This window comes from Anomalospiza imberbis, chromosome 11, assembly GCF_031753505.1.
Source record: "Anomalospiza imberbis isolate Cuckoo-Finch-1a 21T00152 chromosome 11, ASM3175350v1, whole genome shotgun sequence".
In the NCBI taxonomy this organism is placed as follows: domain Eukaryota; kingdom Metazoa; phylum Chordata; class Aves; order Passeriformes; family Viduidae; genus Anomalospiza; species Anomalospiza imberbis.
Window position 1 is genome coordinate 21,314,069 of NC_089691.1, and position 16,164 is coordinate 21,330,232.

Consider the following 16,164-nt stretch of genomic DNA (forward strand, 5'->3'; position numbering starts at 1 on the left):
TATCTTTTTCTTGCTGCCAGACTAAGATTGAAAGCACACCTTCTGGAAGCTGTATTTCTGCAGCTGTGTAAGACCACAACCCCTGAGAACAAACTGCAGTCTGTGATGCCCTGTTTCATGGGAGAAATTGCTGAAAAGAGAATCAAAATAAGGGTATGCAAACAAAGACAGTAACTAGGAGGCTACAGGAGGATTGTGCTCCTCACAAAAATGGACATGGGAAGTTTTCAGGACAAAGTTTTGATTATGTTTTGGTTATATAAGTAATAAGCAGAGGGTAAAGGGGATATTCCCTTTGTGCAAGGAATCTAGTCCTTTTAGAAGGACAAAAACCAGCTTCCTAAAAGTAATGATTTTCTCCCTCAATGTGTCCCAATACCTCAGAAGCAACGAAGAAGCAGCAGATTCCAGGTGCTTTTCCCAGTGTAAACTGACTTGAAAAAGCAGTTTACACTGCTTTTTCAGGACCTTTGCAGTCTTCAAAGCAAGCACAAGGCAGACCCAAAGCACGCCAGACACCCCGGGAGGTTACCTTGGCATCTCAGAGTCCTGTGAACAGTTGGCTCTGTTTGCTCCCCGTCCTCTGGGTGTTCTCCCTGTAGGGTTTCTTTTATAACTGCTGCCTTCCAAGTACCAACAGGGCTGGTACCTCAGAAGAGACGGCAGAGGACAAGCGAGATAAGCACGCCTTGAAAAAGGGAACTGTGGATTTAACCACAGGGTGGAAGGCTCCATACAGGCACAGAAAGGGGTTAATTTTATTTATTGAGTGTTAATTATATACAATGGTCCGAGAGTTCTCTGATGAGTTTTCAAGAGCAGGAACGTGAGGACTGACTGCAAAGAAATAACCTACAGCCACACTGCTGATATCCCAGTGTGTTCTTCCCCTAGAAAAGCAAACCCAGACATTGCTGGGAAACTCTGCATGTTTTGTCCAGTTTATTTAATGCCATCTTGTCCAAAGCTCTGGCCATACAGCCATGCAGACACCAGCAGCATTTTGGGAAGTCACCAACACCAGAGCAAAACCAGCTTCCTAATATTGTGCTGAGAGCTTTGAGCTGAGGTCTGTAGGGCTGGATAACTTCTGCATTGCCAAGAGAAGCTGTGGATGCCCCATCCCTGGAAGTGTTCAGGTTTCAGAAACAGGACGGACCCTGACTGGTGCAGACTTAGGATTTATTATCTGTCTGTATCATACAAGCAAAAAACAAGAGACACGGGGAAACAGCAACATCCATGCAAACACAGATCAGAGACAAGAGGGCAGCCCGTGCAAAGCCTTTTCCTACATATTCTTTGAACCAACAGCGTAAAAGAAAAGGTGTAAAATTATTATACTCTAACCAATAAGAAAAAGACCTACATAGGTTTAACAGTAACAAAAAGACTTCTGTGAACCTCAAACAATACACAATAATTCATTATTTAAGATTGAAACTTTTCTATCTTTGCAAAGCATATATCTAGGGCTTTTCACATCTTGAGCTATCAATAAGTTCTTGTTCTTTCTTGTTCCTTATGATAAATACAAATGTATTCACTTGGTTCTTAACTTCCTAGCTTCTCAGGAGAAGCTGTAAAAACTTTCTAGCCTTTCTTAGCTTTATGTCTTCTTTCTGTGGCCCTTTTGCACTTTTTAAAGTCTTTTACCTTTTTATATTCCTACATTCAGGGCTGGATGGGGCTCGTGGAAGGTGTCCCTGCCCATGGCAGGTGGTTGGAACAAGGTGATCTTTAAGGGTCCTTCCAGCCCAACCCATTCCCTGTGATGGCAATGCAGGCTCACAAACAGGAGAGGGAACAGAATCCAACCCGAGGGCAGGTCCTGCAGAAAGTGGGGCCATATGTGATGGAGTTATAGGAAGGATGAGAAGAAGGCTAATGACTCACGCTCATTAACAGCCTGGAATCCAAGTGATTAATGTGTAGGTGACAGAAGCTTGGAGGGGTGAGTGCTTTGGGGCTCAGGACACAATTAAAGCTCCTTAAAAGCCAAATTGGTGAAAGTGGGTGTAATTCAATGTGGGCAAGAACTCAACTGTATTTAGACATTATCAAGTGCACATTAATAGCTGTAAATAATCAGTTATCACTCCTATCACTGATATCTGCTCCACAGAACAGGATGGGGTTTTGGGTCAGGAGGAATCCTCATTCCTGGGGTGACTTAAAGCTCTGTGGATGTGGCACCTGGGGACAGGGTTTGGTGACAAGCCTGGCAGTGCTGGGGAGCAGCTGGACTTGATGATCTCAGAGGGCTTTTCCAAAATTATGACTTTGTGATTCCAATGATTCAAACATTTAAATGCTACCAAATTCCTTCTCATCGGGGGGAGAAGAAACTCATCAGTTCCATCCCAATTATTTTGCCATTACCAAACTATGTATTTTTCCCTCTGCTGTAACTCGTTTTCCTGTTGTAACTTCTCTAAACCGAGACAAAGCCACGGTAAATATTTTATGTCTTCTATGGAGTGCTGTGTCCCTCAGTTTGGGAAGGACATTGAGAGGTTTGAGTTCTCCAGAGGAGGCAGTGAGGCTGGAGAGGGGCTGGGAACACAAACCCTGTGAGGAATGACTGAGGGAGCTGGGGGTGCTCAGCCTGGAGAAAAGGAGACTCAGGGGTGACCTCAGCACTCTCCACAGCTCCTGAAAGGTGGCTGTGGCCAGCTGGGGCTGGGCTCTTTCTCCAGGAAATGACAGAACCAGAGCACACAGCCTCAAGCTGCACCAAGGGAAATTGAGGTTGGATATTAGGAAAAAGTATTTTACAAGAAAGGGTGATAAAGTTGTGGAGTGGCTGCCCGGGGAGGTGGTGCAGTCACCATCCCTGGGTGTGTTTAACAAAGCCTGGATGTGGCACTGGGTGCCAGGCTTTAGCTGAGGTGTCGGGGCTGGGTTGGACTCGATGATCTTGAAGGTCTCTTCCAACCCGGTGATTCTGTGAGCATTTTTACGAATCCCTCCCTGCCGAGCGCAGGCGGCCCGGTCCCGCTGAGGGAGCGGGGGCGGAGCGGAGCCCGGCCCGGCCCCGGGGCGGGCGGTGCCGATCCCCGGTGGAGCCGCCTCACTGAGCCCGGCCCCGGGGCGGGCGGTGCCGATCCCCGAGCCCGGCCCGGCCCCCGAGCGGGCGGTGCCGGTCCCCGAGCCCGGCCCGACCCCGGGGCGGTGCCGATCCCCGGTGGAGCCGCCTCACCGAGCCCGGCCCCGGGGCGGGCGGTGCCGGTCCCCGAGCCCGGCCCGGCCCCAGGGCGGGCGGTGCCGATCCCCGAGCCCGGCCCGGCCCCAGGGCGGGCGGTGCCGGTCCCCGAGCCCGGCCCGGCCCCAGGGCGGGCGGAGCCGTCCCCGAGCCCGGCCCCAGGGCGGGCGGAGCCGTCCCCGAGCCCGGCCCCAGGGCGGGCGGTGCCGATCCCCGAGCCCGGCCCGGCCCCCGAGCGGGCGGAGCCGTCCCCGAGCCCGGCCCCAGGGCGGGCGGAGCCGTCCCCGAGCCCGGCCCCAGGGCGGGCGGTGCCGATCCCCGAGCCCGGCCCGGCCCCCGAGCGGGCGGAGCCGTCCCCGAGCCCGGCGCCGCTCTGAGCTCATCGCCCGGCGCCGCTCTGAGCTCATCGCCCGGCGCCGCCGGTGCCGGAGCCGGGCCCCGGTGAGTGCGTGCGGGGCGGCGGGGCCGGGGCGGCGGAGCGGCCGTGCCCGCGGATGTGGGCTGAGCTCCTGGCTGTGCCCTGCAGGGCCGGGCTGCGGCTGCTGCGGCGGCGGCACGGCGGGAGCGGCGCCATGAGGCTGCAGGCGCCGCAGTTCCAGGCGCTCTTCACGCCGGGGCTGCGCAGCGTGGCCGGTGAGTGCGGCGAGGAGGCCCCGAAAATGTCCCTGAGCGCAGCCCCGGGGGGGTCGGGTTGGAGGTGCTAGCGTTCAGGAACACACGTAATCACGGGATATGTTGATGTGCAGGTGCTTTTGTTGCAGAGCTCTGGGAATCAGGGGTACAGACCCAAATCTGACTCCCACATGGCTTCCGAGCTGAACGTATTTTTTATTCTATCGTTATATAATTTACATATTAATTATTAAACTTATATTGTTGTATTGTATACATGGACTTTATCCAAGCGTGAATTTCTCGTGATCTTTCTCAAGCCCCTGACCACAGTTTCCCATGATTATTCTTACGATTAAACAGTAATTATATTTCATTATAAAACAATCATCACATCTAACAATTCCATCATTTATCATATACCAGCTACACAGGTGCAGTTCTAGCAAGTAGTAGGCCTATACTTTCCCAGGGTATTTTCCCAGGGCCTACTAAGCTTAATTTTCCTTCTAATTCCCCAAATCCCCATGATTTTAAACCCTTTTACTATGAGAGGGACCTTAAATCCCACCCAGTGCCACCCCTGCCATGGCAGGGACACCTCCCACTGTCCCAGGTGCTCCCAGCCCTGTCCAGCCTGGCCTTGGGCACTGCCAGGGATCCAGGGGCAGCCCCAGCCGCTCTGGGAGTTCCATCCAGTCCCTTACCATCCTCACAGGAAACCTCACTCCTGAACCCACCCTCCCTGCCCTTACTGCATTCCCCTCTGCCCTGTCACTCCGTGCCCTGGTAAAAAGAGCGTTTTTCTGCTCCCAGAGCCTTCTCCAGGCCGAGCACCCTCAGCCAGTCTCCAGGGACAGCTCAGAGCTCGCTTTCCCCTTTGTGGGCCCATTCCATGACGCTCTCTTGTTCCTGGAGAAATTTGGGCTCGCTGTTCTCGGCTGTAAATGATCTGAATTCTTTTCCCTTGTCAGCCCCTGACTGTTGAAAATGATCCCCAGCCCAGAGTCCCCAGGACCAATTAGAGACCTGCCAATTGTTAAGTTTTCAAAAAAGCTTCAGAAAAATAAATCAGAAGTACAGGGAAAATACCTGTGTGTGCTCAGCTGTGCCACGAATTAGTGCATTTTGCATGAAGCTGTTCAGATACGCTTCCTGCATATTTGAGTGTTTATTCCTACATCCATGATCTTAATTTTGTGAGAAGGCAGGTTATGGCTGATCGTGCCATGGGTTTGTTACTGTTTGGTTTCCTTCCTTTCCCAGAACTGTTTGAGAAGAAGAACTATGAGCTGAGAATAGCAGGGGGGGCCGTGAGGGATTTACTGAGCGGAGTGACACCACAAGACATCGATTTTGCCACCACAGCCACTCCAGCAGAGATGAAGGAAATGTTCACGGCAGCTGGGGTTCGTCTGATCAATAACAAAGGAGAAAAACACGGAACCATCACTGCCAGGGTTGGTTTGGGATTTGTTTGGATCTTTTCTACCTATCTGTGGATGTCCAGTAGAAAATTTGCTCCTTATTTGTTAAAGTATCACAGTAAGAGTTTAAATGAGACCCTGCTTTAAAGCCTGGAATGATTTTTTTGATTATTTGTTGTAGAATTCAAGTAATTACCGTATTTTAATGCATGTAACCCATTCATGCTGCTGTGTCACCACCAGAAAAAATAATGTTGGCTGCCCACCCATGACCCTAATGTTCTCTGCTCCTGATTTCCTCTCAAGTTCTGTTTCCTCTACCTTGCTCTTAGTCCATCTCCTGCGGGAAGATTTCTGCATGCTCTGTAGAAAATAAATAACGTCAGGATTATTTTCAGAAGTTCCTATTTCTCAACTCAGTATGAAAACCCTGCACGCACTGCTGTGCGTGTGTCCACCCACTGTACACAAGCACAGGGCTGAAAAAATGAGCAGCTTTTGCATTTCATTGCCTGTCATTATTTCATGGTTGTGCTGAAGTAATGCTGTCTGTGGGATTTGCAGCTCCATGAACAGAATTTTGAAATTACCACTCTCCGAATAGATGTTGTCACCGACGGACGGCACGCAGAGGTGGAGTTCACCACTGACTGGCACAAGGATGCTGAGAGGAGGGACCTCACTGTCAACTCCATGTTTTTAGGTAAATTTGGAAAACTGTTACGTAGATGAAGCACCGGATTTGAGTTTTGCCACTGAGTTCTGTCCCTGTGTCAAAGGTCTGTATAAATACATGAGATGATCTGACAGACCAGGTCAAACCACACAACTTCTCATTTCCAAGTGTCAGCCACATTTGTACATTGATATTCTGGTTTTTCATTGTTTTCTAGGTTTGGATGGGACGCTCTATGATTTCTTTAATGGCTATGAAGACTTGAAAAACAAGAAAATCAGATTTGTGGGGAAGGCAACTGAGAGAATACAAGAAGATTATTTAAGAATCCTGAGGTACTTCAGGTAAGAGGTTTTGCTTTTCCTTGATAAATATAAAACTGTATAAAGTTACAAAAACATGCAAAAAGATACCAGTGATGTTAAAAGAGTTGCAGTTGTCATATTTCCTTTCCAACCTAAATGATTTTATGATTGTTAGTGGAATAGTTTTCTCATCTAACATCCAGGGGTTGTATTTGGCAGATTTTATGGAAGAATTGCAGAGAAACCTGGAGATCATGAACCTAATACACTGCAAGCAATTAAAGAAAATGCCAAAGGCTTGGCTGGAATATCAGGAGAAAGGATTTGGGTGGAACTGAAAAAAATTCTTCTTGGAAACCATGTCAATCATTTGGTTCAGCTTATGTATGAGCTGGATATTGCCCAGTACATAGGTAAAGTGAAAAGAAGTTTGATTTCCTACTCCTGTATCTTATACAGACAGAATTTTGTGGCAGATTGAGATCAAACTTGGGTTTACACAGAAATAAGATTTATTTTTATCCTGTGCTAACAACCACTTTTCTTATTAACACTTCTTTGCACTTTTTGTGTGTTTTTAGGGCTACCACATGATGGGAATTTAGAGGAATTTGCCAGAGTCAGTAAAAACATCCAAAATCTGTCTCCAAAACCTATGACTGTCCTGACATCCTTGTTCAAGGGGAAGGATGATGTCACAAACCTGGACCTGAGGCTGAAAATCTCCAAGGAAGAAAAAAACCTTGGCCTTTTCTTGGTGAAGCACAGGCAGGAGTTAACCAAAGGCCCGGGGCCAGAACCACTCAGACCATACCAGGACTTCCTGATGGATGTGAGTGTAGTTCACATTGCTCCATTTGGGGCTTCACAGTGAACTGAATTCATTTTAAGACATCCCTAAAAAACAAACCTACTATATTTTAGCAGTTCTGAGCACCCTGTGCTCTGGAGCAGATTTTGGACTGATTTAAAAGTCAGTCAGGCTGCAAAATGTCACATTCAGTTTCTTGTGATCTTACCTGGGACTGGCAGTTTGCTGTGCTGTCCTGTTGAAATACGAAACACGAGCAGGACAAGGAGAATTTAGCTTTTTTCTGTGAAATTCAGCTCTGAATTGTGAATGGAAATTCAGTGCAATTCCTGGTGTTCTTCCCAAGGCCCCCTGTTCCTTAGGCACCCTGGGACGTTCTTCCACAGCACAGTGAGGTCATTTCCAGCTGAATTCTGCTGATACTGAGGGCAAGGACCAGTCCCCAAGGCCAGGCCTGTGTCCCACAGGAACGGTGATGGATAGGGATTACAGCTGTTACCTGGGCTTCAGGGAGTCTCCAAGGATCTCCCAGAGCTTACAAAACTCAGTTTTAACACCTGTGAGGCAGGAGAAATCCTTGCTTCCATAGTCCCAGCTTGGCCAAGATGTTGCCTTACAAGGAGTAATGGGAACAGCACAATGCTGAGCACACTGGAGCTGGTTCTGCTGTTTCATACTGAAGCCTCTCTTTTTTCTTTTTTCTCCTAGTCTAGGGAAGCTAACACCAACTCCAAGATCTTTGAGCTCCTGAAGTACCAAGGAGAGGAACAGCTTTTGAAAGAAATGCAGGAATGGACTGTGCCCTCTTTCCCTGTCAGTGGCCACGATCTCAGGAAGATGGGGGTGTCCTCTGGGAAGGAAATTGGGACGGCACTGCAGCAGCTGAGGGATGAGTGGAAAAAGAGTGGGTACCACATGGATAAAGAGGAACTGCTGAGCTGCCTGAAGAAGCTGTAAAGTGAATAAAAACAGAACTGTTTGTGCCCTGATCCGAGTGGAACGGAGCTCCCAGGAAACAGCCTCTCACAGCCAACTAAGCATTTGTCACATTTAACATTTTCATTACTAATTCCTAACTTCTGCAGGGAGAGGTTTCATTTTGTAATAATGTAAAACATTCTTTGCCAAATTCCACCTTTTCAACCTCTCTCTGCTGTTCTTAGTGATAAATATTTACTATTTTATCATGACTTAGGGCATGAGAGGTAATGGCAAGATGTTTCTCCCTCTGACTGTCTATATCCAAAAAAAAATCCCAAAATCCCCCCAAAAAGATTGTTTGCATCCTCTAGATCAAATCATGGAGAGGTTTTTATGTGCCTAGGAGAATGTGTGGAAATAATGGGCTCTACCTGAACTCCTTTTGTACTTAAAGCTAGATAACAGATGGAAATACTCACTCCAGCAGTTCCAAACAGCCTTGCCGTGGAAAACCAGGCTGTTTTCTAGGACTATTTTTATTTTCCAGAATTCCAGAATCAGTTGTAGGTTAAAAGGGTGACCTGGCTGAGTGAGTATCATGCATTTTCAGTAGTTTTTCAGTAACTTATCACTGAGTAAACTAAATCCACAGCAAGCTGGTGAAGGTTCTACATTGTATTTTCAGCTTCAGGCGTGAGACAAACGATTAATGTTAATTAACATTAACAAGGGGAGATGCAGCTCCTTGTCTTCGGAATCCAGGGATGTGGAGCAGAGCTATTCCTGGTCTTTAAGAATGTCTTCCTACCCCTGGGGTTTTTGGTGTGCTGTAAAAAGTCCCTGGGAGCAGCTCTTGTGTGTATAACTCTTAATGCAGGTTGAAGTTTTTTCCTACAGAACCATGGTAACAAATAAAATCCTTTGGATTTCATTTTCCTTGGATATCATTTTGCAGCACTAGATGGCAACACTGGAGCAATGCTGGAAAAAATCAGCATTTTGGGCTTTCACACAACTTCCCAGCTGCCTTTGATTTTCCTGGGATGCCTGGTCCTTTAAATAAATTATCCTGAAGGTGCCTGGGAATCTGTGGGAGCCAGCAGGGGAAGAGGGAAAGTGCTGTTTGTTAGTAAGGCAAATCTCACAAGAACAGGATGGTGCTTAATTTAATGAGGTGATTAAATTGAAGCCTCCTTGGTGTAATTTCTGGAACTACTGGAATCTTGGGAGGGACAGTGACAAAATTCAGGGCTGTAGAGAGTCTAGATTTCATCCAAGTGCAGCTTTAGGGCAATGGCTGTGGAGGTGGAAAATATGACTTAACTTTTACCCAAAACTGCTGTCAGGGTCCAACTCCCCTCAGAGAGGATTTTTGAGGAGGAGAAAAGCTTGAAATTTATGATCTTGGCATGGAACAAATGGATACTCTGGACAAAGTTTAGCAGGGAGATCTTCCCATGAGTGCTGAGCTTCAATGTCCAGCCCTGAGAGGGGCTGGGTGTGCCTGGACCCAGTCCTGCTCAGATTTAATCACTGGATTATGTCTAAAGGATTGTTCAGCTGTCAGGGAACCTTTGCACAACTTTGTCCCCCAGGATTAAGGATGCCGACCCAAATCATGTATATGAACAGCAAGGAATGATTTATTTAAGTTGATGCTGGTAATGATTAGCCTGAAAAGACTTTAATCAGAATTATTTACTACACAGTACATAGAGTTACAGCTGCTGTAGAGTGCACTCTTAAATCAATCATTTCAAAGTCAGCTTAATTATTAGTAAGTAGAAATTGATGGGTTTAATTGGCGATTATTTGGCCAAGCTGGTCACTAAAAGCAGGGGGAGCCCCACTTCCTCCATCCCTCACTGATAACACAGAGGATCCTGTTACAAATCTCCAGGGCTCACAAAAAACAGCAAAACCAGATTATTCCACAAGCACCTTCATGAACAGCCCTGCTTGGAATGCAGTGCAGGGAGCACCTGTGTTCCAACACCTCTTTAAACATCAGCCTCTGCTTGAGGTTTCCCATTGGTCTATTGAGCATTTCTGTTGATCTTCAAGAAAAATTAACCCCTAGGAAAATGAAAGGCATGAAATAAAATATATTCACATATTTTAGGCAAGCAGTGCCAGCTTGGGATCTGGAAAATGCTGGGTTTAAATAAACTCATTTTAGAGTATGGGCTATTTAAATAGCAAATGGGGAGAGAAGAGATGAAGAACTCTGATATACACACGGTCAAGTAACATTCTCCAAGAGATTGACTAACTAAATGATATTCACAATGGGTTTTAATTACCTCTCCCCTCTCTCCCATATTATTCCTTATCTTCTCTGCCCTGGGCCAGTCGAACCAGCAGAGACTTGGAAGTGAAACTTTTACTTTTTTCAGGCAAAAAACTCATCATAAACACAAACATTTCCCTTTCCCACCCCAACAATCAGCAAAACCAGGTGAGTTTTGAAACAAATTTAATTTTATTCTTTGCAAATATTTGCAAGCCACAAGATTTGTCAGAAAAGTTGTCCCAAAAGGCAGAGAGAAGGAAGAGTTAAAGCAGAGACTGGGCTACCCCTGGAGCAGTTCACAGAGCAATTAAAGGTGACAACGAGAGGAACAAATGAACTGCAGCACATCCAAAAAGAGCATTAATAAAAAACAAATGAGTATCTGAAATACTTAAAACCCAGTGTACAAGTGGTTCTACCTATTTGTCAAAATGAACCTAAAATAAATGAAAACTTGCAAAGTTACAGGCTCTGGCTGGGGTGTTGGGGATGCTGCAATGATGGCTTGAAAATGAGTCTGTGCTGTAAATCCTGTGATCCCTCAGTCATGCCCACTGGATTAATTAATTCCTGCAGGAAGCTACTCAGCCCAGCAATGGGGTAAATGTAAAAAATATTTATCGAATCTGGTTTCCTTTGATTAGCTCTCCTAAGCAGTTGCTGTCTGCATTTTTCCATACTGATGTTCCAAATTTTCCCTAATTCCCACCAATAGTTTTCTCTTCCAAACAGATAAAAGTATGGAAAATATGAAGCAGTGTAAGGAACCATCCCCAACTCCACACTCTGGAGTGCTGGATATTCAGACAGCTCCCAGTAAGGACTGGATTCACCACCACAGGACTCAACCTGGAAAGTGTCATGGACTCAATACAGCAAACACTGCACAGCTTTAGCACATGGAACAGCATCATCAAATGAAATTTAATTAGTGTTAATTTACTCCTGACTTACCTCAATTATGTTAGTTTACATTTGACTATATACATAAAAGACCATAAAAATGCTTATTCTGGATTCAAACATTGCCATTTTTAATCAAGAGTCCAAAGGACTCGGCCAAAACCCCAAAGAACTGAACCTTCAGAAGTTCAGTGACAGCTGAGAAAATCCTTTTGAAATTCCCCTTCCCAGCCCCAGTGACTGCTCACACCAAGGCAGCAGAAGGTGCTGGGAGCACCCTCCAACTTCTTGCCACCACCAAGCCCCACTGAGGGCCACAGGAACAACAGACAGGAGGGACTTTGGGGGGCAAAGGGACAAAATAACCCAAATGTGGAGCCCAGGTGTGTTGTGTGTGCAGGGGTGAGGGAGAGCCAGGCTTGGTTCCAGTGGATTCACAAACACAGAGCATCCAGTCTCCCTCTCACACCAGTGCCTGGCTTTCCAGGCTTATAATGAATCATTATCAACATCCAGAAAGTTTTCTGGATGAAAATGAGCCATCATCACCCTCTGTTTGCTCAGAGCCACATCCCAAATACTGCTTTTCACAGTTCACTGCCAAGTCAGGGCACTGCACATGGAACTGAGCTCAGAATTAAAGGTGTCTAAGAAGAACAGAAGCAGCACAGAGGTAGAAAGTTTCAAAGAACCTAAACCTGAGTTACACAATTAATCTCTACATACCTGGCATGACAACTACCCAGCAGCAAAGGTTTGGGGTGTTTTTCCAGCTGGAGGTACCACACTGCCATGGGAATCAGCTCCTGTGTGCCAGCTTGGCCTTGGCCCTCAGCTGAAGTGATCTGTCCTTGCTACACCTGCCTGGAGCCTGACAGAGAACAAGCAACCAGTGGCTCGTGTCTTAAACTTGACTAGTTTAACATCACTGTGAAGAAATGAAGAGTGAATGATAAAAGCTTCACAAGAAAACCAAGTGTTTATGTGTACAAGCACTAAAAAAAAAAATCTCCACTGCCATCACCAAAGTGCATTCTGTGAGGAAAAAAACCCAATAAATCAGTGGCAAAAGCTGCCCCAGACTGGCACCCAATTTGTGGAGCACAGACAAAATAAAAACCAAACCAGAAACTAAGAAACCTCCCCACAAAAAAGCACTGCCTGTATTCCTGTTTTATTTGGAAACGTTTGCTCTTTATAAGGTGATAATGTGAAATTTTACTTCATGATCTATAAGTTACAATGAAATAATTCAAAGAGATTTTTCCTTCCCTTTGTCACCACACCTCAGTGGGGTGTTTTAGAGTCCTTCCCAAACCCCTGGACACGTCCACTGGTAAATTAACCAGGAATAATTTGTGGTAGTAATTGAAGCACACTGAACAGTACATGACAATGCTGTTTACCCTCTGGGACTGACTGTGCACTTCTTATCAACAGTTTAAAATTTAAGACTTCTAAAGTCAAATGGACTAAACAGATGAGACAACTTGTAAGGAACAGACACTTCCCCATGGGGTCCATCCTGGGAGGCAGCTGCAATTCCAACTTTTGCACATTCCAGCACTCAGAAACTCTCAGGCTGCTTCTCTCTTCCACGGTTATTCAGCAAAAAGCTGAGAAACAGCACAAGCAGCAAACCTGAAGGACTTCAGAGAGTTAGAAACAGGGATTCTCAGCAAACCACGTGTAAGTGTATTATGGCAGACACTCCACAGCAGGTCACTGCTATCTGCCATCCCGGGAATATTGCATCAATCAGACTCTGCTTATTGGGATTTTAGTTTGGTTTTAGTTTCCATCCCCCTTCCTTCACTGCAAGTGGGAATTACATAAGTCCAGTCTCAAGGTGTGTCCACGTGGATCAGAGATTTCCTGGTGTCCCACGTGGGCCTTCATTCCCGGTGTCCCCTGGCACCCCCTCTGCAGGAAGAGTCCGATCTCCCGAGGAACAGCACAGGGAGCTGGGCGAGCCTGGTTCCCTGGGGATGGGAGCGTGCTCCCCGGGGTTGCTGGGCTGAGGAAGCAGGAGCAGCACTGAGCAGTGCCCCGGGGGTGTCACAGGCACAGCAGCGGCGAGCGGCCGCGCTCCGAGTCCTCGGCGTCCTCGGGAATGCGGGGCAGCAGCGCCGAGCGCGTCAGCCCCCAGAACTTGGGAGGGGACAGCTCCTTCCTGGTGGCCGTGAACTTCCAGCCCATGTGGCTCCCGCAGATCCTGCACTGGGCTATGGTCCAGGCGTACCTGCCCAGGGCACAGCAAAGCCTTGGTGAGGGAAAAGGCCTTCGGAAAATGCTTCAGCATTCGGCAGGCACCATCCCCAGCTGGGTTAGGGCAACAACCCCAAACTGCATCTGGGTACCATCCCCAGCTGGGTTAGGGCAACAACCCCAAACTGCATCTGGGTACCATCCCCAGCTGGGTTAGGGCAACAACCCCAACCTGCATTTGGGTACCATCCCCAGCTGGGTTAGGGCAACAACCCCAAACTGCATCTGGGTACCATCCCCAGCTGGGTTAGGGCAACAACCCCAACCTGCATTTGGGTACCATCCCCAGCTGGGTTAGGGCAACAACCCCAACCTGCATTTGGGTACCATCCCCAGCTGGGTTAGGGCAACAACCCCAACCTGCATTTGGGTACCAATCCCCAGCTGCATTTGGGCAACACTTCCTAAAGTGGGTTTGGGTCACAATCCCCAGTTGAATTTGGGTAACAACCCCAAACTGCATTTGGGTCACAATCCCCAGCTGAATTTGGCTAACAACCCCAAACTGCATTTGGGTCACAATCCCCAGCTGAATTTGGGTAACAACCCCAAACTGCATTTGGGTCACAATCCCCAGCTGAATTTGGGTAACAACCCCAAACTGCATTTGGGTCACAATCCCCAGCTGAATTTGGCTAACAACCCCAAACTGCATTTGGGTCACAATCCCCAGCTGAATTTGGCTAACAACCCCAAACTGCATTTGGGTCACAATCCCCAGCCGAATTTGGCTAACAACCCCAAACTGCATTTGGGTCACAATCCCCAGCCGAATTTGGGTAACAACCCCAAACTGCATTTGCAAAGACTCCTCAGGAATCCTAGCTCCCATCTAAAACCCTGCAGAGCTTTAAAAAATGAAGACAAAACCCCCACAAACATCCCAACCCAAAGCCCTCTCTTGCCTCTTCAAAGACAGAAAGCAAGCAAAGCTTTTTATTGTCCCAGAAATGCTGAGAGCCTGAAGAGGGGTCCCAAAACTTCTCAGAGTAAATTATTTAATGGCAATGAAAGTGATTTTTGCCCTGCTTTTCAAATAACAGGGACTGCTGCACCTGCCACAGCAGCAGAGCTTTTCTCTAACCGTTTTATGAGGTAGAACATGAATATTTCAAAACCATCATGGAAAAGCTGAGAAAACACAAAAGGATGAGCAATAGTAACTCCAGATATTAAAAGTCTCAGATTTTCTTTAGGGAATGTTAAAGCATGTGGCAGAAATGCCAGACATCCTCCAAATCATTGCTCAGTTCTCTGTGATAGTCCAGGAAAAAAATCCTGGATGCAAGACCTGTTATTTATTAGGCAAACTTTTACATCTAAACACTTGTTTCTGTTACTGTCTCAAAGAGGCAGACTCATTATTAATTATTTATTATTAAAATAAAATCAAAGATAATCAGATCAATACAAATGTTAGGAGTTTTTATTTCATGTAACATTTATTCAATTTTTAGAAATAAAAATGGATTTCAGTAGATGAAGTGTATTTATATATTCTGGTTTTCACGTGCACTAAAGCTGTGTGAAAACAATTCTGGAAACAGCTGTACTTTAAACAAAACTACACACAAATTTCCAGACAACTTTGTTTAAACAGTTTAGATTCTAGACTAAGTTTTAAAACCTTAATATTTCCCCATTTAAAAAACAATAAATTTTGCAGTATTTTATGTGATTTTTCCATTTTATTCTGTACTTTGAGCAAGTCTAAATTTACTTCCCTATTTTTTACATTAGCAAAATGTTGACATATGCCTAAAAACCTCAATATTTACTATTCCACCCTCCCAGAAATAGCCAATTTGGGTAATTTTCTATTAAAATGTTTCTGCTCTTACCCAGGGAACCAGCTGTGCTCTGTGGAGGGCCGTCCACTGAGACTCAGGTTGGAGGCTTTATATACAGTGAGGGTTTCATGGATGTATCCATGGGGATTCACATAGGCTGCCATGGGCCCACACAAGGATAAGCTACAACACACAAAGAATTTTGTCAGAGAGCAAGGAAAAATCAAAATAAACCAGCCCCAAAGGGTGGCAAATGCCAACAGAGGAAAAACTACCAGCAAAGATTAAAATATTTCACCAGAGTAAAAAAAAAAAAAAAAACACACTTTTTGTAGGGGAAAAAAAAGTGCCTTGAATTATAATATTAAAAACTGAAAGGAAATAGATGCTGATTTAAAATATCATTGCTCAGATTTGTCTAGAATTGCAGGAAAGTACACGATAGACTCATCCTGTGTTTTACTTTAAACATGAAGTTCCAAGAAAAGCAAGGAAAATGTAACTTTAAAAGTAAGCAAAAATGTTCATTTACTGCACCAACTTCCCAGCACTTCTGTTAAAAGTTCATCATGTTGACACAGCAGGAATTGTGGTGTCTGCCATCCATTATTTGATTAGAAGAAAAGAAATGGCTTTTAATTACCCCATCAGCTCCTTATCACACTGATAAAGAAAAACTGCGGGGAGTCTTTGTTAACCCAAACCATCTTCTAACCTTGCCATTATCAGAGGGGATGGGCTGATGGGAGTTAATCAAGACTTAAAGCAGTGACAAGGCTGACAGAAGCAGCAATAATTTGGGAAATGTAATCGTTGTTAAACATGGGAAATACTGTAAAGGGCAAATAAAGAATGGGGCCAGTTATCAGGAACAACCGTAAATTCTTCAAAGAAAAAAGGGATCACAACACTTACTGGCTTAAATATGAACCTTCCCTGCATGCCAACATCCT

At 46.0% G+C, this 16,164-nt stretch overlaps 2 protein-coding genes across 7 annotated transcripts in view; one reads left to right on the forward strand and one right to left on the reverse strand.

Moving 5' to 3' along the window:
- Positions 1-1,815: 1,815 nt before the first annotated feature.
- TRNT1 (tRNA nucleotidyl transferase 1) lies at positions 1,816-11,506 on the forward strand. Of its 2 annotated transcripts, none has more exons than XM_068202342.1 (7): positions 1,816-1,935; positions 5,084-5,277; positions 5,809-5,947; positions 6,138-6,264; positions 6,445-6,638; positions 6,807-7,057; positions 7,745-11,506. In XM_068202342.1, the coding sequence occupies exons 2-7, from the start codon at positions 5,200-5,202 to the stop codon at positions 7,991-7,993; spliced, it is 1,038 nt and encodes a 345-aa protein (XP_068058443.1). In that variant the 5' UTR covers positions 1,816-1,935; positions 5,084-5,199; the 3' UTR covers positions 7,994-11,506. The 2 variants fall into 2 exon arrangements, with proteins under 2 accessions (XP_068058443.1, XP_068058442.1); XM_068202341.1 differs by lacking the exon at positions 1,816-1,935 and adding an exon at positions 3,675-3,838.
- The window catches only part of CRBN (cereblon), a 38,795-nt gene continuing 33,047 nt past the window's right edge, over positions 10,417-16,164 (reverse strand). For all 5 annotated transcript variants that reach the window (XM_068202337.1, XM_068202336.1, XM_068202335.1 and 2 more), the window contains 2 exons: positions 15,263-15,394; positions 10,417-13,395 (listed from right to left, as the gene is read on the reverse strand). In XM_068202337.1, coding sequence (XP_068058438.1) covers positions 13,212-13,395; positions 15,263-15,394 — 316 coding nt within the window. In that variant the 3' untranslated portion in view covers positions 10,417-13,211. The remainder of the gene's footprint in view (positions 13,396-15,262; positions 15,395-16,164) is intronic.

Coding starts and splice junctions, on each gene's coding strand:
- TRNT1 (XM_068202341.1), top strand. CDS start 3,700: ATGTGGGCTGAGCTCCTGGCTGTGCCCTGCAGGGCCGGGCTGCGGCTG. Junction 5,948..6,137: donor TGTCAACTCCATGTTTTTAG/GTAAATTTGGAA, acceptor ATTGTTTTCTAG/GTTTGGATGGGACGCTCTAT. Junction 6,639..6,806: donor GGATATTGCCCAGTACATAG/GTAAAGTGAAAA, acceptor GTGTGTTTTTAG/GGCTACCACATGATGGGAAT.